At 46.9% G+C, this 22,225-nt stretch overlaps 1 protein-coding gene across 3 annotated transcripts; it reads right to left on the bottom strand.

Moving 5' to 3' along the window:
• Positions 1-9,429: 9,429 nt before the first annotated feature.
• LOC134296847 (zinc finger protein 135-like) lies at positions 9,430-21,951 on the bottom strand. 3 transcript variants are annotated; one of them, XM_062972808.1, is made up of 3 exons: positions 21,716-21,951; positions 14,185-14,307; positions 9,430-11,973 (listed from the first exon to the last, which is right to left on the bottom strand). In XM_062972808.1, the coding sequence occupies exon 3, from the start codon at positions 11,687-11,689 to the stop codon at positions 10,376-10,378; it is 1,314 nt and encodes a 437-aa protein (XP_062828878.1). In that variant the 5' UTR covers positions 11,690-11,973; positions 14,185-14,307; positions 21,716-21,951; the 3' UTR covers positions 9,430-10,375. The 3 variants fall into 3 exon arrangements, with proteins under 3 accessions (XP_062828878.1, XP_062828877.1, XP_062828876.1); XM_062972807.1 differs by lacking the exon at positions 21,716-21,951 and adding an exon at positions 19,547-19,798; XM_062972806.1 differs by lacking the exon at positions 21,716-21,951 and adding an exon at positions 18,241-18,842.
• Positions 21,952-22,225: the final 274 nt, after the last annotated feature.

The following is a 22,225-nucleotide window of genomic DNA, read 5'->3' as shown; positions in this document are numbered from 1 at the left end:
TTCAAAGCGCCAACCTTCAGGTCAGCAGTCTAGCCACTGTGCCACCATGGCTCCTGTTGCTTTTACTATTTCCAGACTTTTTATATTGATGACACTCTTTTTCAAATGGATCATTCGGAACACAATGATTCAGCTTTACTAGGAAATTGGAGGTTAAACCAAGCCCTTCTGAGAATTATAGACAGATACTTAAACTGAAATAACAGAATGTATGGGAATGCAATGTACAGTATCTCATGGAAACCTGTGGATACGGAGGTCTGACTACATGCTGTGATTCTTCCTTGTTTGTATTCAGATTTCTCTAGCTTTAAAGCATGTCCCATGGATCTTCCACCCCCAAAAAACCATAGGAATGATGTCTGTGAGCAGTTAGGAATATTTGGGGACACGTTCTTTTCCCTCCTTGGGGTGCCCTTTCCTCAGCGCCAGCCAAAGGGAACCATACTCTGTTGTGAGGATGAGGAAGAGGGCCTTCTCTTCAGTGACCTCCCCCCTTGTGCATTGCCCTCCCCCTCAAAGCCCACCTGATGCAGATGTTGATGGAATTCCAGCCTCCAGGTCTTTCAGGTTGCTGTAACTTTTACATTATTCAATTTTTGAATTGTTTCGTTGTATAGTATGGTCTTGGATTCTTTAAATTTTAATCTCAAAATGCTTAAACCGATTTGACTGTAGGCTACTCATAAATCTTATGATAATAGGTTTTGATTTTGTGTGTGTGACTTGAGAAACTGCAAGTCGTTTCTAGTGTGAGAGAATTGGCCATCTGCAAGGACGTTGCCCAGGGGATGCCCAAATGTTTGATTTTTTTATCATCTTGTGAGAGGCTTCTCTCGATGAAAAGCTGAAGCTGACAGACGGAGCTCACCAGATTTGAACTGCTGACCTTTCAGCCAGCACAGTCATTGTCTCTTTGCCCTTTCAGTTGGTAATTATTTTTTCGCTTACCCCACCTCCGAATCTCCCAGTTAATACTGCATCACTTCATTATCTACCTCATTAGAATTTTAATTGTATACTCCTCGCACCTTTGCCCAGTTCTCTTATTATTTTAAATCACTGTTTTGCTCTTATATGGTGGTTTTTATTTAATTATTACATTACTGTCTGAAATGGTGTTCTATTCTATTTAAATTTTCTTGCTGATGCTTTTCTTTTTGTTCTGTATGTATTTTATCCTATTTTACTGTGGTTATTGGGGCATGGCCCCATGTTAGCTGGCCCAAGTCCCTGCGAGGAGATGGAGGAGGGGTATAATAATAATAATAATAATTATTATTATTATTATTGGGCTGGCATGGACGGGGAGAGTCCAATACAAAATAGTTCTCAACCAAGGGCTCGGTACTGATCTCTCATTGTCTAATCCTCCTCCTCTCCATGTGCTAGTGCAGGGGTCCTCAAACTTTTTAAGTGGAGGGCCGGTTCATGGTCCCTCAGACTGTAGAGGGGCCGAATTCTCATTTAAAAGCAAAAACAAACAAATTCCTATGCACACTGCACATGTCTTATTTGTAGTGCAAAAAAAACCCCAATAACAATTGTTTGTTTGTTTGTTTGTTTGTTTACTACATTTATACCCCACCCACTCTCATCCCAAAGGGGACTCAGAGCAGTTTCCAGGTTGTATGTACATACAATATATTATATTATTAGCATAGCACAATATTAGCATTATATATTACTATATTGTACTATACCACTATACTGTAATATTATTAATAATATTACAATTAATATATAATATATAATTAATATTATTATATTGCATTACTATTAGTATTATATTGTATTACATTATAATATTATTATCAATATTATATGTATATAGGTACACAATATACGATATTATTACCATAGCACAATATTAGTAAATGAAAGAACAATACAATACAATATTTAAAAATAAAAACAATTTTAACCTACATAATCCTACCAGGATTTCAATGGGAAATGTGGGCCTGCTTCTGGCCAATGAGATAGTCAAGTTTATTAGGATTGTTGTTGTTGTTGTGAGCCTTCAAGTCATTTCAGACTTTGGGCGAGCCTAAGTCTAAAACTATGGGCGGGGGCCTGGTAAATGACTTTGGAGGGTCATAGTTTGGGGACCCCTGTGTAAATGTAAATGTGCTTACAATAATCATCATAGTTTATATTTTCAGTATACATTTTGGGGAAAATGCTGTGTGTATATGAATAAAGAAAAGTGGAAAAGAGCGCCGAGGAGAGGAAGGCGCAAACTGCATGAGAACAAAGAGAGCAGGAGAGGCAGGAGAGCTGGGTTGCTGTGTGGAGAGGTGAGGGTCCTGGCAGGAAAGCACCTGAGTATAAGCCAAGGGGGGCTTTTTCAACTTAAAAAGGGCTAAAAACTAGGCTTATACTTGAGTATATACAGTATATTCTTTGGCAGCCCCCTCCCCAAGAGTTTGGCTTCCTTTGGTGAAAACACTTAATTCCAATCTCCTGTAAGGCATCAGTTTTCATAATGGAGGCCTGATAACTTTGTTGCTGTGAGTTTTCTGGGTTGTATGGCCATGTTCCAAAAGCATTCTCTCCTAATCTTTTGCCCATATCTATGGCAGGCATCCTCAGAGGTTGTGCGGTCTGTTGGAAACTAGGCAAGTGGGGTGTGTGTGTGTGTATAGATATATAGATATATAATATCATATCTGTTAATACTGGTAACCAGACTGTGTTCAATTTCATGGTTTTCTCCTTTCTGTTGAAATTGTCCACATGCTTGTGGATTTCAATGGCTTCTCTGTGTAGTCTGACATAGTGATTGTCAGAATGATCCAACATTTCTGTGTTCTCTGTGTCCAAGTGCTTGGCTTCCCCTGAGCCATGTCTTTGTAGGCGGTTGATACTCTCACACCAGAAGAGACTCGGGCTCTCATATGGCTCCTGTCGTACCTCATAGAGCTTGTTGAGTTTAGGATCGCAGTGCTCGAACTGGTTTGTAAATAGAGATCCAGACTATTTGCAGAGCCGCACCTCTGTTTACAAACCGGCTCGAGCACTGAGATCTGCAGAGGAGGCCCTGCTCTTGCTCCCACTCCCGACTCAAGCACAGCTGGTGGGAACGAGAGAGGGGGCCTTCTCCGTGATCCTCCCCTCCTCTGGAAATCCCTCCCAAAAGAACTAAAAACTTCCCCCTCCCTCCTTGTCTTCAAACAGGTGCTAAACACACGTCTATGTATGACATCCATATGCTGATATCCGGAAGAGGAGAGGGCGGCCCAAGGAAATGCGTCAGGAACAACCCAAGGCCCGGTTCCATGGGACCTTGGCTGGAAGGGACCCCAATGGCCACTTGGCCCAACCCACTGCATCTCTCTGCCTTTCCTGAGAGAGATACCTACATCTGTTCTTCTAAGCATATGCTCCAGTTTTTGTTTCGTAAGTGCCAGCAAAGCTGCTAATGGATTTTATCAAACAGTTCCCATCATCACAAATATCTAAAGAGGGTACAAACAGATTTTCCCCGGCCTGTGATGGAAACATTCCTTTCCATATTGCACCTGTTTTTAATGTTATTATTATAACTACTATACTTATACCCCACTTTACTCTCTTAGGTGAGGCTCGTAGAATAATCATAGAATAGTAGCTGGAAAAGATGACACAAGCCTTCTGCCTTCATGCAGGAAAAGCATCATCAAAGCTTCCCGACAGATGGCCATCCAGCCTGTTTAAAAGCCTGCAAGGAAGGAGCTTCCACCGGACTCTGATGCAGAGTTCCACTGTTGAGCGGTTCTCCTTACAGTCAGAAAGTTCTCCCTAGTGTTCAGGTGGAACCTCCCTTCCTGCCTTTTCAAGATGCAGGGCAGCCTTGGGCTCCCACGTGTCCCCTTCCCCCACTTCGACACAGATGCAGGAGAGACTCAAGGGCAAACAAGACTGGGCCCCACCTGGATACAACGGGTTGCACCTGTAACTTGGGGGCATCCCAAGGCAAAGGCTCTCTTTCTCGTTTGGGCGCCTCAAGGCGGCTCTAAACAGTAAAAAGTAATGCCATTTTTAAAACCCACAACATATAAATACTAAATCGAATTAGACACAGAATTGTTAAAAACCAATGGGTTAAACATGAATATATCTGGGTTGCTGTGAGCTTTCCGGGCTGCATAGCCATGTTCCAGAAGCCATGCAGCCTGGAAAACTCACAGCAACCCAGTGATTCTGGCCATCAAAACCTTTGACAAGACATGGATTTCTCTTCTCTTCCCTCATCAAGGGGCTCAAAGTGGTTGACAAATTTAGGGAGCTCAAGGAAAGGGGTTGTTTCTGAGTGAACCACAAACAAGGCTTATTGCCTTTGGGTGTGGAAGCAACTAAGAAATCATTCTGCATGTGGTTCGTGCAATTTACAGCCCAAAATAATAACAAATTATAATAAAACTTGATTATTATTCCACCCTATCTCCCTGGGGGGACTCAGGGATGGGTCCTCAAAGCTCTATTAGTCATCCAGATTTTGCTGCAGCCATGTTTCAATATCCGAAAAGATGTCCCATTGGTGAGGAAGAGGAGGGGGAAAGGCTTCCTTTCTGCTGCTCTGGAGACTAAGGGACAACGGAGCCAGGAGGTCAAACGGCAGGAAAAGGGATTCCTCCTAAACACGAGGAAGGACTTCCTGAGGGTAAGAAGAGCTGTTCAGCAGAGGAACTCTCTGCCTCAAGAGTCTGGAGGGAGCTCCTTCTTTGGAGGATTTAGTCAGAAGCTGGATGGAGATCTGTCGGGAGGGTTTGGATTGTGTTTCCCTGCCCGGCAGAAGGGGGTGGGGCTGGGTGGCCCTTGGGGTCCCCCCCAACCCTATAGCTTTTGGGATTCCTCATGTCTCAGTCCTAGGCCAAGGCTGCCGCCTCCCCCTCCCCCGCCTCCTCCTCAAGGACTTGGGAGATATTTGTCTTCGAATACAACTCCCAAGTTCCTCCAACCCTCATGCCAGGACTTTTTGTAGGTTTCTGGGAGTTGTAGTCCAAGTTGTAGTGGAAGAGAGGAAGGAAGGAAGGACAGAAAGAAGAGAGGAAGGAAAGGAGGAAGGGAGGGAGGGAGGAGAGAAGGGAAGCCTCCCTCCCAGTGCAGCTGGCCTCCCTAAAGTACGGTTTTGAGGGAAACAGCGCATTTGAAATTAAAGTGTGTGACCAACCACATCCAAATGCCCTGATGTTCCTTGACACACACATCTACCTACCTACCTACCTATATGTTTATATTACTTTCTTTCTCTATCAATTGTATTTATGTTGGGGTTGTTGTATGTCTTTCGGGCTGTGTGGCCATATTCCAGAAGCATTCTCTCCTGACGTTTCGCCCACATCTATGGCAGGCATCCTCAGAGGTTGTGAGGTATGGAGAAAACTAAGCAAAGAGGTTAATATATATCTGTGGAAAGTCTAGGGTGAGAGAGGTCAGTGTGAATGTTGTGTAGTTAATCACTTTAATTAGCATTGAAAAGCTTATCTGCTATCTTCTTCCTGCCTCTGGGGCATCCTTTGTTTAGAGTCGTTAACTGCCCTTGGTTGATTCATGTCTGGAAATCCTCTGTTTTCAGAGTATTGCTTTTTATTTACTGTTCTGATTTTTGAGTTTTTTAATACTGGTAGCCAGATTTTGTTCATTTTCATGGTTTCTTCCTTTCTGTTGAAGTTGTCCACATGCTTGTGGATTTCAATGGCTTCTCTGTGTAGTCTGACATGATAGTTGTTAGAATGGTCCAGCATTTTTGTGTTCTCAAATAGTATTCTGTGTCCAGGCTGGTTCATCAAATGCTCTACTATGGCTGATTTCTCTGGTTGAATTAGTCTGCAGTGCCTTTCATGTTCTTTGACTCTTGTTTGGGTGCTGCGTTTGGTGGTCCCTATGGAGACTTGTCCACAGCTGCATGGTATCCGGTAGACTCCTGCAGAGGAGAGAGGATCCCTCTTGTCCTTCGCTGACCATAGCATTTGTTGTTTTTTTCTTTGTGGGTCTGTAGATAGTTTGTAGGTTGTGCTTCTTCATCAGCTTCCCTATGCGGTCAGTAGTTCCCTTGATGTCTGGTAAGAACACCTTTCCTCTGGGTGGATCTTTGTCTTGACTCTCATGGCTTGTTCTTGGCCTTGCAGTTCTTCTGATGTCTGTGGTGGAGTCTCCATTGGCCTGGAGAGCCCAGTTGAGGTGGTTGAGTTCACCTTGGAGGAGGTGAGGTTCGCAGATTCTTTGTGCACGGTCTGTCAGGGCTTTGATTGTGCTCCTTTTTTGACTTGGGTGATGGTTGGAGTTTTTATGAAGGTATCTATCTGTGTGTGTAGGTTTTCTGTAAACTGTGTGGCCCAATTGTTGATTGGGTTTGCCGATGACCAGAACATCTAGAAATGGCAGTTTTCCTTCCTGTATTTATGTTCTCACCTCTTTGGGTGCCACTGCAGCTGTGCAGCTCAGCAGCCAAATGGCTGATTTTCTTCAGAGTCTGGCAGTTATTCTTATTGGTGGCAAAAAATAACAATAATGCCGTGAGGAGAGGCAGAGGTAGTTGCAGAAAGAGACGGGGTGGATTTTTCAAAAGCGGGGATGCTCCCCTGAGGAAAGGCACGAGGGTGCAATAATAATATAATAAACCGAATTAAAAGCAACGATGATAAATATTAAAACGACATGACCCAAAGTCGTGGGCCGGGGCCAAAGCAATGGTCACTGGCACGTCTTCTAGGTTTCTTTCTTGCCCGGCCTTATACTGTGTGCATCCGTGTCCGTCTGTCTGTCTGTGTGCGTGTGTGTGGGCGGGGTTCCCCCCTCGTCTCCCTCTCCCAGAGAGCACCGCGACCCCCATAAGAGTGGATGAAGGCCTTAGGATGGCTCTCCTCTCCCCCACTCACCCGCGCGAGGCTTCCGATGAATCTGGGAAGGCGCCTCTCCCTCGGCTAGGCCCAACCGGAAGCGCCCGCTCACTTCCGCCCGTTGAGGCCCGCCTTCCCTCTGTCTGTCTCCAAGGGAACGGGGCGGAGCTGGCTTTGCCTTGACGTCACCCCGCAGCCCTACTTCCGCCCGGCCCCGTCATGGAAGGCGGAGGCAGGCGCCCAAAGAGAGGCGGGGCTTGGCCTTAAAGGAGCAGCACTGCGGGAAGGAGGGAGAGAGAGAGAGAGAGAGAGAGGGTTGTTGTATGTCTTTCGGGCTGTGTGGCCATGTTCCAGAAGCATTCTCTCCTGACGTTTCGCCCACATCTATGGCAGGCATCCTCAGAGGTTGTGAAAGCCTTCGACAACACAGAGAGAGAGAGAGAGAGCCTGGTGGAGAACAACAGGGAGGGAGGGAGGGAAGGGAGGGCTGGCCCTGCTCGTGGGGGCCAGAGAGGCCCGAGGGGAGGGCAGGGCCTCGGCCAGGGTTGGGGGGGGGGACTCCAGGGAGGGATGGCACTACTCTCGGGTGGGCAATGGTGAAGAAACTCTCCTAGAAACAAAATGCATCATTGCGTTGCTGTGAATTTTCCGGCTGCCTGGCCACGTGCCAGAAGCATTCTCTCCTGACGTTTCTCCCACTTCTAGGACAGGCATCCTCCGAGGTGGTGAGGTCTGTGTGTGTGTGTGTATCCCTCTATCCCTGGGGAATAATGTCCAGGGTGGGACAAAGAACTCTTGTCCGCCTGAGGCAAGTGAGAATGTTGCCATTGGCCACTTTGATGAACATTGAATGGCCTTGTAGACTCAAAGCCTGGCTGCTTCCGGCCTGACCTCCCACAGATATATAAATAAACCCCATTTGCCTAGTTTCCAACAGACCTCCCAACCTCTGAGGATGCCTGCCATAGATGTGGGCGAAACGTCAGGAGAGAATGCTTCTGGATCATGGCCATACAGCCTGAAAAACTCACAGCAACCCAGTGATGAAAGCCTTTGACAACACAAAGCATAATATCAATGGCTGTTTCCGGTGAGCAAAGGACAACTCAAGGAGTGCAAAATGCACAGACTCCACGTGTATTTCCTGTGGACAAGAAGAGGCATCCAACCTTTCATCCCAAGTGGCTGAACAGATTTCCGTCGCAGCCTGGCCGGACTGGAGTGCTCAGAAGGAGAGGAAGGGGGTGCTGGGGTGGGTTCAGGGGGACCGCGGGGACAGTTTGGGGAAGCGGCTCAAAGCCTCAGGAGGACCTGGCCACTGGACCCCAAACTTGATCAAACAAAACCCTTTGATAAATGTATTGAGTGATATTTTGGGGAATGCTGTACTCATATTGTATCCAATGCCTAGTGAAGAGCAGAGACATCCCACTGGCAACGAAGGTCCGCAGAGTTAAAGCAATGGTACTCCCTGTGTTAACCTATGGCTGCAACAGCTGGATATTAGCGGCAAAGATGAAGGACTTTGGCCACATAAGGAGAAGACAGGAAGGCTTGGAGAAGAGAATGATACTGGAGAAAATGGAAGGGAAAAGGAAGAGGGGCCGACCAAGGGCAAGGCGGGTGGGTTGTTATCCTTGAAGTGACTGGCTTGAACCCGAAAGAGCTGGGGGGTAGCAACAGCCGACAGGGAGCTCTGGGTGGGCTGGTCCAGGAGGTCACGCTCTGGTGTGGGCTGGTCCAGGAGGTCACGCTCTGGTGTGGGCTGGTCCAGGAGGTCACGCTCTGGTGTGGGCTGGTCCAGGAGGTCACGCTCTCGTGTGGGCTGGTCCAGGAGGTCACGCTCTCGTGTGGGCTGGTCCAGGAGGTCACCAAGAGTCGGAAGCGATTGAACGAAAAAACGACGACACCAGGTACGAACGCACTATTTGTGGTCTCTACTGAAATCACCACAAAAGGAGAGGAGACTGGGAATCCCAGGAGAAGGGCCTCTGGGGCCCTCCCTCCTCAGGAGGCCTAAGACCCAAAACAACCCAAACTCCCCAAATCTAGAAACAACCAGAGTCTCTCCTTATCGGACCTCCCTCCAAGACTCCTTAAGGTCTTCCTGTGGGGAAGGATTATGGGAGCTGGAGTCCAAAGAAATAACTTTGGACTAATAATGTTATAACATAGGAAAGTTTTACATTTTGGACATTGGGTTAATATATATACCTGATCAACCGCTGCCATCAGAAGTGACCAGTAAGTAAATGTTAAAGCAGGGGCAGATAATCAAGGCGCATTTTCCTGCTTTCTTTCAAAAACTTGCCCTTTTCTCCCCAATGGGACATCCTTCAAAATATTAGCTCTCCTGACCCCTCGGCCTTTTTTTCCTTCCAAACTAAACACGCGCAGCTCCCTCGGCCATCCCCTATAGCTCTTCTCTGGAGACATTATATCATCTCCATATCTACCTTGAATTGTCCTGCCCAGAACTGGACACAGGGTTATTCCAGGGGAGGTCTCATCAAAGTATAGAACAGAGTCGACTAAAATTTACCCGGATCTAGACATCACCCTCCCGCTGGTACAGCCTAAAATCACATTGGCTTTTCAAAGCTGCTGTATCACACTCGTTTTAAAAAACAATATTTATTCAAAGACAAAAAGAAAAACATACCCAAGCCCATTTAAACAAATTACAATTTTGGTATTTAAAAACAATATTTTTACACAAATAATAATTTTGATACATTTTTTTGGAAAAAGGACTATTTAACAAATATAAAGGGAGCAAGGACACACACCTGCACAATTAGAACAAAACTGACACTAGTCTACAAAACTCTCACCCACTATATGATTTCTATCTCTATTTACTCTGTTTCCTTTCAATGCTGTTCTATACTTCATCAATTTAGTTAATGTGTCCATCTCAATGGATTCATGAATCTTCATCGATCATTGTCATCATTCTTTGTCCTCTATTCTCTACATTTAAGGAGATATGCTGTGTATCCTGATGGACCCTTTGCCAAAGGTGGGATTAAACAGTCTCATATCCAGAAAGGGTTTCACTCTACGCAGGGATAAGTACACACAAAGCAAGGCTGGTGGTCTCCTGTTCCAGGGCTCTCTCGGTATAAAGTCTGAGGTTTATTAAACACAAGACAAGACCATATTAACTTATAGGAAAATTAAAGTCTTCAGTCCAGACGCTATACTCCTATTGATGCAGGACAGAAACCCATTGGCTTTTTTAACAGCCGCATCACATTGTTGGCTCATGTTTAACTTGTTGTAAACGAGGACTCCAAGGTCTTTTTCACATCTACTGCTGTCGGGCCAGGCATCATCCCCCATTCTGTATCTTTGCATTCTGTTTTTTCTGCCAAAGTGAAGTATCTTGCATTTGTCCCTGTCGAACTTTGATGGGAATGCGGATTCCACTGTGACTGAGACGCTTTCCCCATTCCATGAATGTATATGGATTCTTCCCTATTTGGGTCCTTTGATAGGAATGCATATTGTTAACTCTGACTGAAAATTTCTCCACATTTTATGCATTTCTATGGTTTCTCCTCTGTATGGGTCTTTTGATGGATATGCAGACTTTTACTGTGACTGAAGCACATTCCACATTCCATGCATTTATGTGGCTTCTCCCCTGTGTGGGTCCTTTGATGGGAACGTAGATTGCCACTGTGACTGAAGCTCTTCCCACATTCCATGCATTTATATGGCTTCTCCCCTGTGTGCTTCCTTTGATGGGTACGCAGATTGCAACTCTGTCTGAAGCTTTTTCCACATTCCATGCATTTATGTGGCTTCTCTCCTGTGTGCTTCCTTTGATGGGTACGCAGATTGCAACTCTGTCTGAAGCTTTTTCCACATTCCATGCATTTATGTGGCTTCTCCCCTGTGTGGGTCCTTTGATGGGAACGTAGACTGCCACTCTGATTGAAGCTCTTTCCACATTCCATGCATTTATGTGGCTTCTCTCCTGTGTGGGTCCTTTGATGGGAACGTAGACTGTCACTCCGACTGAAGCTTTCTCCACATTCTATGCATTTATAGGGCTTCTCCCCTGTGTGGGTCCTTTGATGGGAATGTAGACTGCTACTCCAACTGAAGTTTTCTCCACATTCCATGCATTTATATGGCTTCTCCCTTGTGTGGGTCCTTCGATGGGAACGTAGGCTGCCACTCCGACTGAAGCTTTCTCCACATTCTATACATTTATAGGGCTTCTCCCCTGTGTGGGTCCTTTTATGGGAACGTAGACTGTCACTCCGACTGAAGCTTTCTCCACATTCTATGCATTTATGTGGCTTCTCCCCTGTGTGGGTCCTTTGATGGGAACGTAGATGGTCACTCTGAATAAAGCTTTCTCCACATTCTATGCACTTATATGGCTTCTCCCCTGTGTGTGTCCTTTGATGGGAACGTAGACTGCCACTCCGACTGAAGTTTTTTCCACATTCCATACATTTATATGGCTTCTCCCCTGTATGGGTCCTTTGATGGGAACGTAGACTGCCACTCTGACTGAAGCTTTCTCCACATTCCATGCATTTATATGGCTTCTCCCCTGTATGGGTCCTTTGATGGGAACGTAGACTGCCACTCTGACTGAAGCTTTCTCCACATTTCATACATTTATATGGCTTCTCCCCTGTATGGGTCCTTTGATGGGAACGTAGACTGCCATTCCAACTGAAGCTTTCTCCACATTCTATGCATTTATAGGGCTTCTCCCCTGTGTGCGTCCGTTCATGAACAGTAAGAGAATGTTTCCTATCAAATTGTTTCCCACATTCCATACACTGATGTAACTTCTCCCCTGTGTGTGATCTAGGATAGGGTGGTGAAGGACTTGACATTCTTTTACAATTATAATTCAAATATCATGCCAGGGGTTCACAGATATAACCTCCCGAACAGCACAGTCTTTGTATTACTTTACCTTCTGCTCACTTTCAGCAAGCGTCTCTTTCTTCAGCACAATCTTATTTCCCCCCTTAATTACACAGCTTGAAATATATTTTTCTACTACTTATTTTTTCTTCTTGTCATTGCTTTGTATCTTGAAGTTACTTTAGACTTACAGCACTCCTCGGGCAAAGCTCTCACAAGGTGATCTTCGCAGAACTTGTTCAGAAGTTACCTGCCAGAGAAAGAGAGGAAATCTCTTCAGGAGTTGAACAGAGAAAGATCTCATGAAACATGAAGCACAAGACTCATGCTATAACAAACCCAGGGGAAGAGGGAAGGTGCCCAATGCCTGGTGACAAACATTTTAACACTTGCCCAACAATGAACAATCCCTCCTTAGGTACAAAGGGGACAGTGCCCAAAGATTCTCTGCATCAAATAAAATAAAACCCTACTGATTGAACTCCAGCAATGCAGCAAAGCTGCAGGTATAACAGACTGTGAACTGTGGACATTTCTTTTTGTGTTTCATTTATTTTTGGCATCTTTCGCTGAATTAAATAATTCTCAATGTTTTCTAGAGATATGTGTTCGGCCTTATATAAATTACTGTAATAATGATTTATTTAATTTATATAAGGCTGAACACATATCTCTAGAAATGATAGAAATAAATTACTGTAATAAGAAATAAATTACTGTAATAATGAGCCCCCGGTGGAGTAGTGGGTTAAAGCCTTGTGACTTGAAGGTTGGGCTGCTGATCTGAAAGCTGCCAGGTTCGAATCCCACCCGGGGAGAGCGTGGATGAGCTCCCTCTATCAGCTCCAGCTCCATGCGGGGACATGAGAGAAGCCTCCCACAAGGATGGTAAAAACATCAAAACATCCGGGCGTCCCCTGGGCAACGTCCTTGCAGACGGCCAATTCTCTCACTCCAGAAGTGACTTGCAGTTTCTCAAGTCGCTCCTGACACGAAAAAAAACTAATAATGTTTAAAAGCCTGTTGAATACTGATATAATTAATTAATATTTTGTCTTCATGTCGTATCTTAACAATGAGTCCCCTTCTGGGTAGAGAAAGGTGGGGTAGATAGCAATAAAATTATATTATTGAGGCATCAGTAGGTTAAATGTTTTTAAATATTTACATACAACTGGAATTTAAGATTTAAGGCTGCCCAACTCTGATTAAATCATTATTCTAACCTCCTTCAATGTAAATTTGCTTCCAATAATCACCATAGCTTATTTTCAGTATACATTTTGGGGGATATGCTGTGTGTAAAGGAATAAGGAAAAGTGGAAAAGACGAGCACCGAGGAGGAGAGGAATGTACGTACTGCGTCAAGAGGAGGAAAGGAAGGTGCACACTGCGTTGAGAGAGGAGGAGAGGAAGGTACACACTGCACCAAGAGAGGAGAGGAATGTACGTACTGTGTCAAGAGGAGGAAAGGAAGGTGCGCACTGCATCGAGAGAGGAGAGGAAGGTGCACACTGCGTCGAGAGAGGAGAGGAAGGTGCACACTGCGTCGAGAGAGGAGAGGAAGGTGCACACTGCGTCGAGAGAGGAGAGGAAGGTGCACACTGCGTCGAGAGAGGAGAGGAAGGTGCACACTGCGTCGAGAGAGGAGAGGAAGGTGCACACTGTGTCAAGAGAGGAGAGAAAGGTGCGCACTGCATCGAGAAAGGAGGAGAGGAAGTTACACACTGCACCGAGAGAGGAGAGGAAGGTGCGCACTGCGTCAAGAGAGGAGAGGAAGGTGCACACTGCGTCGAGAGAGGAGAGGAAGGTGCACACTGCGTCGAGAGAGGAGAGGAAGGTGCACACTGTGTCAAGAGAGGAGAGAAAGGTGCGCACTGCGTCGAGAAAGGAGGAGAGGAAGGTACACACTGCACCGAGAGAGGAGAGGAAGGTGCGCACTGCGTCAAGAGAGGAGAGGAAGGTGTGCACTGCGTCGAGAGAGGAGAGGAAGGTGCACACTGTGTCGAGAAAGGAGGAGAGGAAGGTACACACTGCACCGAGAGAGGAGAGGAAGGTGCGCACTGCATCGAGAGAGGAGGAAGGTGCGCACTGCGTCGAGAGAGGAGAGGAAGGTGCACACTGCGTCGAGAAAGGAGGAGAGGAAGGTACACACTGCACCGAGAGAGGAGAGAGGTGCGCACTGCGTTGAGAGGAGGAAAGGAAGGTGCGCACCACGTCGAGAGAGGAGGAAAGGAAGGTGCGCACCGCGTCGAGAGAGGAGAGGAAGGTGCACACTGCGTTGAAAGAGGAGAGGAAGGTGTGCACTGCGTCGAGAAAGGAAGAGAGGAAGGTGAGCACTGCACAAGAGAGCAGAAGAGGAAGGAGAGCTGGGTTGCTGTGCGGAGAGGTGAGGGTCCTGGCAGGAAAGCACCCAAGTATAAGCTGAGGATGGCTTTTTCAACTCCCAAGTCCGCCTCACCTTTCTGCACCTGCAGGTTCTTTTCCACTTCAGCCTGGAGCCTCTTCTGCCACTCCCACCCTGCAGCCTCCCTCCTTCCGCAGGACAGCCTTCTCTGCCGGGGGAAGGGTCCGGGTTCTGAGTCTGGAGCCATTTCCAAAAAGGACAAAGCAGTCAAAAAGGGCAACCATAGTTCAGCAGATCAGTAGTAATAATAGTAACAACAACAACAACAACAACAACTTTATTTATATCCTGCCACCATCTCTGAGGGGGACTCGGGGCGGCTCACAAAACACTCAAGGTGTGACACAAAATACAACAAGTGCAAAATAAAACATAGGTAATAAAGAGTCAACACAACATCATAAATTCACAGTACCCTCTGGTAAAAACAATAAAATACAGCTATTGCTGTAGATAAAACAGCAGTATTTGACCTCAGAATAGTAAAGTGCTAACAAAAGAGTCTAAAGGTCCTCATATGTATTATAAGAGAGTCTAAACATGAACAAAGGGTTGTCAGAATAGCCAGGTCTTTAAATGTGTGCGGAAGGTTTGGGGGGGGGGGGGGCTAGCATGATCTCACTTGAAAGGGCACTCCAGAGCCAAGGGGCCACCACTGAGAAGGAAGGCCCTCTCTCTCGTCCCCACTTAAGATGGAGGTGGGACCAAGAGCAGGGCCTCCTTCTCCGGTCGATCTTAAAGCCCATGCCGGTTCATAAAGAGATACGGTCTCGAAGATTGGTTGGACCCGAAGCGTAAAGGGCTTCATAGGTGATAACCTGCACTTTGAATCAGGTCCGGAAATTCATTGGCAGCCTGTGGGGCTGCTTTAATAGGGGCATGGTGTGCTCCCTATAACCAGCTGCTCTTTGTTACACTGTCAGCACTTACAGATTATTCATGAAGCACTTGCGGCCTTTTACTGCTGCAAAGAGAAATATGGCCACCTGCCAAATAGTAGAGGCTCCTCCTTTGGGGCTTTTAAGCAGAGGCTGGATGGCCATCTGTCAGGGTACTTTGAATGCAATTTTCCTGCTTCTCGGTAAAATGGGGTTGGACTGGGTGGACCACGAGGTCTCTTCAGACTCTAGGATTCTATGCTCCATTGCCCTGATCAGACAGTAGAGAGCTGCAAGACCAATTTAGGGTTCTTCCTGGCCAACTGGTGAGTAGAGGGGATATTAGCCTTGAGGGAGAAAAGGAAGAAAGGGGAGAAGGGAGGAAGGGAGGTGCCAATGACACAAACAACACAAGGTGCCAATGACACAAACAACACATTCCCAGTGCAACTGGCATCCCCAAAGCACACTTCTGAAGGAAACTAGCACATATCAAAACATAGCGTGTGACCATCCAAGTGCCTTGATTTTCCTTGACTCACACATCTCTCTCTCTCTCTCTCTCTCTCTCTCTCTCTCTCTCTATCTATCTATCTATCTATCTACCGTATCTATATGTTTGTATTTATTTATTTATTTATTTATTTACTGACTGTTTTTATATACCACTTTTCTCACCAGGGGAGGGGGGGGGGAAACGGGACTCAAACTGGTTTATAACATAATCATGGGAAAAATTCAATGCCTAACATACATATAAAATAAGATGACAACAAGGCTGATCTGAGATGGCTTTAAACAATTGATTTTAAAGTCGAAATAATCTGATTTTAGTTTTTGTGTATTTTTATTTATTTTATATTCCGGCATTATGTTCCGGCATGAGTTTTATGTTCCGGCATGAGTCCCTTTCATGGTGGGAAGGGTGCAATATAAATGCTTTAAATAAATAATAAATAACTAAAACCAAATCATAAAATCTAAAAAAGAAACATAAGTATTCATTAAAATCAATAAGACCATTAAACATAGATCAATAAGACCATTAAACATAAAGATATAAACATTTAGACATGAGAACATAGAATTAAAACACCTCATATAAACATTAAAATTACATGATCCAAAGCTGTAGACCGGGGCCATTGCAATGGTCAATTTCACATTTGCCATATTTATATCTTGCACCGCATAATACTGTATGCATATATGTACGTATCTGTGAAAGAGACACACGCAAGGCTGTTCCTCCAGAAGAGCCCCTTTCCTTCCTTCCTTCCTTCCTTCCTTCCTTCCTTCCTTCCTTCCTTCCTTCCTTCCTTCCTTCCTTCCTTCCTTCCTTCCTTCCCTCCCCTGCTGCAGAATAATAAGGAAGATAAAAGGCACTGGCTTCAATTGAAGCAGAAAGGCCTTCCTTAGTCTGCCCTGCAAAGGTTTGCGGGTCCCACGTTGTGGCTCTTTGTGTTGGGGGACCGGGGGTCGCTTCCGGCTCTTATCATTAGACAGATTAATTGTTAATGTTAGAGAGAATGTTTCATAGGTCAGTTTCATACAGGAATAAGACACACGATGCTTGTGGAACCTGAAGCACCGACCGGGAGGCAGGTCACAAAAGACAGAAGAGAGGAAGGAAAGAAGGAAAGAAGGAAGGGAGGGAGGGGAGAAGAGAAGTCTTACTCCCAGGGCAGCTGGCCTCCCTAAAGTACAGTTTTGAGGGAAACAGCACATTTGCAAACAAAGCGTGTGACCAGGCACATCCAAATGCCCTCATGTTCACTTACACACAAACACACATATCTATTTATCTACCTACCTATTTATATATTAGTATTTATATATTTACTAGCTTGGGGACCCAGTGGTGGCTGGGTTATTAGAAGAAGGCATTGTTTATTTTGGGACGTTAGGAAATATCCTAAGTTTGGTCCAGTTTGGTAAGGGTGAACTACAACTCCCAGATGTCCAGGGCAATCGCCTCCAAACTCCGCTTGTATGCACAGTTGCCCATGTTCGGTCTGTGAGCCATGTTTGGTCCAGATTCATCATTGGTGGGGTTCAGAGGGCTCACGGAATACATGGGAACTATAACTCCCGGAGATAAAGGTCAGTCACCCCCTAAATCCACCAGTGTTCCCAGTTGGCCAGGTTGGGTCTGTGAGCCAGGTTTGGTCCAGATCCGTCACTGGTGGGGTTCAGAGGGCTCACGGGATAGAGGGGAACTATAACTCCCGGAGATAAAGGTCGGTCACCCCCTAAATCCACCAGTGTTCCCAGTTGGCCAGGTTGGGTCTGTGAGCCAGGTTTGGTCCAGATCCGTCACTGGTGGGGTTCAGAGGGCTCACGGGATAGAGGGGAACTATAACTCCCGGAGATAAAGGTCGGTCACCCCCTAAATCCACCAGTGTTCCCAGTTGGCCATGTTGGGTCTGTGAGCCAGGTTTGGTCCACATCCGTCACTGGTGGGGTTCAGAGGGCTCACGGGATAGAGGGGAACTATAACTCCCGGAGATACAGGTCGGTCACCCCCTAAATCCACCAGTGTTCCCAGTTGGCCATGTTGGGTCTGTGAGCCAGGTTTGGTCCAGATCCGTCACTGGTGGGGTTCAGAGGGCTCACGGGATAGAGGGGAACTATAACTCCCGGAGATACAGGTCGGTCACCCCCTAAATCCACCAGTGTTCCCAGTTGGCCATGTTGGGTCTGTGAGCCAGGTTTGGTCCAGATCCGTCACTGGTGGGGTTCAGAGGGCTCACGGGATAGAGGGGAACTATAACTCCCGGAGATAAAGGTCGGTCACCCCCTAAATCCACCAGTGTTCCCAGTTGGCCAGGTTGGGTCTGTGAGCCAGGTTTGGTCCAGATCCGTCACTGGTGGGGTTCAAGGTTCTCTGAACACGGGTGAACTGGAACTCCTGGGTGTCAAGGTGAGGCTGCAGATTTGGCCAAGTGAGCTCCAGGTGCCTCGTTGGGGAGACTCAGGCTGGAGGGCCGAGGGAGGGAGGGAGGGGGCGGGGGGAGGTGCAGTCCCTTCAGGCCCCGGGCCTTCTTCCCTCAGGGGCGCCCGCCTTCCCGCCTTCCTTCCTGCCTTCCTTCCCTCGGGAGGAGACCAGGCCACGCAGGAGGCCCCGGGAGGTCTGTGCGTCTCTCTCTCTCTCTCTCTCTCTCTCTCCTCCCCATCCGGGAACAAGGCCTTGGCCTGGCTCCCCTCCCCTCCCCCCCCTCCTTCCACTCACCCGCGCGAGGCTCCCGAGGAACACGCGAAGAGTTGGCGCCTCTCCCTCGGCTGGGCCCAACCGGAAGCGCCCCCTCACTTCCGCCCGCGGAGGCCCCCCTCCCCTCTGCCTGCCTGTTTCCAAGGGATCGGGGCGGGGCTGGCCTTGCCGTGACGTCACCCTGGGGGCGGAGGCAGGCGCCCAAAGAGAGGCGGGGCTTGGCCTTAAAGGAGCAGCACTGCGGGAAGGACCCCCACGAGGCTGTTCCTCCCGAAGAGCCCCCTCCCCGCCTCCCTCGGCCTGGGGGTCCCTGGCAGGGACAGGCCTGGTGGGGAACTCCACGTAGAGGGAGGGAGAGGGAGGGGGGGAGGGAGGGGGGGCTGGCCCTGCTCGGGGGTGCCAGAGAAGCCAAAGGGAGGGCAGGGACTCAGCCAGGGTTGGGGGGAACCTCAGAGAGGGATGCTACTACTCTCTGATGGGCAATGCTTAAGAAACCCTCATAGAAACAAATGGCATCATTCGGTTGCGATGAGTTTTCCGGCTGCCTGCCCATGTTCCAGAAGCATTCTCTCCTGACGTTTCGCCCACATCTATGGAAAGCATCCTCAGAAGTGGTGAGGTCTTTTGGAAACTGTGTGTATATATATATATATATATATATATATATATATATATATATATATATGCACATACATATATATATATATACATACACACACACACACACACACACACACACACAGTAGAGTCTCACTTATCCAAGCTAAATGGGCCGGCAGAAGCTTGGATAAGCAAATATCTTGGATAATAAGAGGGATTAAGGAAGAGCCTATTAAACATCAAATTAGGTTATGATTTTACAAATTAAGCACCAAAACATCATGTTTTACAACAAATTTGACAGAAAAAGTAGTTCAATACGCAGTAATGTTATGTTGTAATTACTGTATTTATGAATTTAGCACCAAAATATCACGATATATTGAAAACGTTGACTACAAAAATGGCTTGGATAATCCAGAGGCTTGGATAAGTGAGACTCTACTGTATTAGGAGAAACCTTGACCCTTTACCCATTACAATATGATTATATATTATTATATGTATATACAGTATTCTATATGATTAGCATAGCACAATATTAGTATTAGGGGGAAACCTTGACCTTTTCCCTATTACAACATTATTATGTATTATTATATGTATATACAGTATATTATATTATTAGCAAAGCACATTATTAGTATTAGGGGAGAACCTTGACCCTTTACCCATTACAATATTATTATGTATTATTATCTGTATATCCAGTCTATTATCTTTTTACCTCAGCGCCCTTCCTTCCTTCCTTCCTTCCTTCCTTCCTTCCTTCCTTCCTTCCTTCCTTCCTTCCTTTTCCTTCCTTCCTTCATTCCTTTTCCTTCCTTCCTTCCTTTTCCTTCCTTCCTTCCTTTTCCTTCCTTCCTTCCTTTTCCTTCCTTCCTTTTCCTTCCTTCCTTCATTCCTTTTCCTTCCTTCCTTCCTTTTCCTTCCTTCCTTCCTTTTCCTTCCTTCCTTCCTTTTCCTTCCTTCCTTCCTTTTCCTTCCTTCCTTCCTTTTCCTTCCTTCCTTCCTTTTCCTTCCTTCCTTCCTTTTCCTTCCTTCCTTCCTTCCTTCCCTCCTTCCTTTTCCTTCCTTCCTTCCTTCTCCTTCCTTCCTTCCTTCCTTTCCTTCCTTCCTTTTCCTTCCTTCCTTCCTTCCTTCTCCTTCCTTCCTTCCTTCCTTTTCCTTCCTTCCTTTCCTTCCTTCCTTCCTTTTCCTTCCTTCCTTTTCCTTCCTTCCTTCCTTTTCCTTCCTTCCTTCCTTTTCCTTCCTTCCTTTTCCTTCCTTCCTTCCTTCCTTTTCCTTCCTTCCTTCCTTTTCCTTCCTTCCTTTTCCTTCCTTCCTTCCTTCCTTCCTTCCTTTTCCTTCCTTCCTTCATTCCTTTTCCTTCCTTCCTTCCTTTTCCTTCCTTCCTTCCTTTTCCTTCCTTCCTTCCTTTTCCTTCCTTCCTTCCTTCCTTTCCTTCCTTCCTTCCTTCCTTTTCCTTCCTTCCTTTTCCTTCCTTCCTTCCTTTTCCTTCCTTCCTTCCTTCCTTCCTTCCTTTTCCTTCCTTCCTTCCTTCTCCTTCCTTCCTTCCTTCCTTTTCCTTCCTTCCTTCCTTCCTTCTCCTTCCTTCCTTCCTTCCTTTTCCTTCCTTCCTTTTCCTTCCTTCCTTCCTTTTCCTTCCTTCCTTTTCCTTCCTTCCTTCCTTTTCCTCCTTCCTTCCTTTTCCTTCCTTCCTTCCTTCCTTTTCCTTCCTTCCTTTTCCTTCCTTCCTTCCTTCCTTCCTTCCTTTTCCTTCCTTCCTTCCTTTTCCTTCCTTCCTTCCTTCCTTTTCCTTCCTTCCTTTTCCTTCCTTCCTTTTCCTTCCTTCCTTTTCCTTCCTTCCTTCCTTCCTTTTCCTTCCTTCCTTTTCCTTCCTTCCTTTTCCTTCCTTCCTTCCTTTTCCTTCCTTCCTTCCTTTTCCTTCCTTCCTTCCTTCCTTTTCCTTCCTTCCTTTTCCTTCCTTCCTTCCTTCCTTCCTTTTCCTTCCTTCCTTCCTTTTCCTTCCTTCCTTCCTTCCTTTTCCTTCCTTCCTTTTCCTTCCTTCCTTCCTTCCTTCCTTTTCCTTCCTTCCTTCCTTTTCCTTCCTTCCTTCCTTTTCCTTCCTTCCTTCCTTCCTTTTCCTTCCTTCCTTTTCCTTCCTTCCTTCCTTCCTTCCTTTTCCTTCCTTCCTTCCTTCTCCTTCCTTCCTTCCTTCCTTTTCCTTCCTTCCTTTTCCTTCCTTCCTTCCTTCCTTCTCCTTCCTTCCTTCCTTCCTTTTCCTTCCTTCCTTTTCCTTCCTTCCTTCCTTTTCCTTCCTTCCTTTTCCTTCCTTCCTTCCTTTTCCTTCCTTCCTTCCTTTTCCTTCCTTCCTTCCTTTTCCTTCCTTCCTTCCTTCCTTTTCCTTCCTTCCTTTTCCTTCCTTCCTTCCTTCCTTCCTTCCTTTTCCTTCCTTCCTTCCTTTTCCTTCCTTCCTTCCTTTTCCTTCCTTCCTTCCTTCCTTCCTTCCTTCCTTTTCCTTCCTTCCTTCCTTTTCCTTCCTTCCTTCCTTCTCCTTCCTTCCTCCTTCCTTTTCCTTCCTTCCTTTTCCTTCCTTCCTTCCTTCCTTCTCCTTCCTTCCTTCCTTCCTTTTCCTTCCTTCCTTTTCCTTCCTTCCTTCCTTTTCCTTCCTTCCTTTTCCTTCCTTCCTTCCTTCCTTCCTTCCTTCCTTTTCCTTCCTTCCTTCCTTTTCCTTCCTTCCTTTTCCTTCCTTCCTTCCTTCTCTCACCCGGATGAGGCCTCGGCCTTCCCAACGGTCCCTCAGCCACTCACGTGGCCCCGCCCACGGCTTTGGGTCTAGAGAGAGGAGGAAACTCCCAATCCCATCAGAACTAGACTTCGGGTTCTAAAGCGACACATTAAGAAGCAGGGAAACCTCGTCTAGCGGAGGCCGGAGGAGGCTGCTTCCCCCGACAGGACCCGCCAAACCAGAGGCGCGTCCCGCTCCTTCCTCCCGTCCCCGCTTCAGCCTGGCGCTTCCTGGAGCGGAGGCCGATCCCCATGGGCGGGTCCCGGGAATGGCCGTTAATGGCAGAAGGGGGAGATTCTGCCCGGAGACTGATGACGTCAAGGAGAAAGGCGAATTCCCATTGGTGGATTCTGGGCGTTGGGAAGAAAAGAAAGGAGGAGCGTCTCTCTCTGTCTGTGCCGGGCTCCGTTCAACGGCCGCGAAGCCCCGCCCCTCTATGGGCCTCCTGCCCGCGGCTGCCATGTTAGGTCCGGGCGGAAGTCCAGCGAGGAAGGGAGGCCTCTTCCTAGAGGGGCTCAGGACGAGAGGTCACTTCCGGAGGAGGAGGGGACAGAGGAGGCCTTTCGGAGAGAGAGCGGGAGAGAGGAAGGAGGCGGAGGAGGAGGAGGAGGAAGGGGTGAGTGTGCGTTGGGGGGG

The sequence above is a fragment of the Anolis carolinensis genome, chromosome 2 (assembly GCF_035594765.1).
Source record: "Anolis carolinensis isolate JA03-04 chromosome 2, rAnoCar3.1.pri, whole genome shotgun sequence".
Lineage (NCBI taxonomy): Eukaryota > Metazoa > Chordata > Lepidosauria > Squamata > Dactyloidae > Anolis > Anolis carolinensis.
Note: the sequence above shows the minus strand (reverse complement) of the source record. Positions and strands in the feature narration are given on the sequence as shown.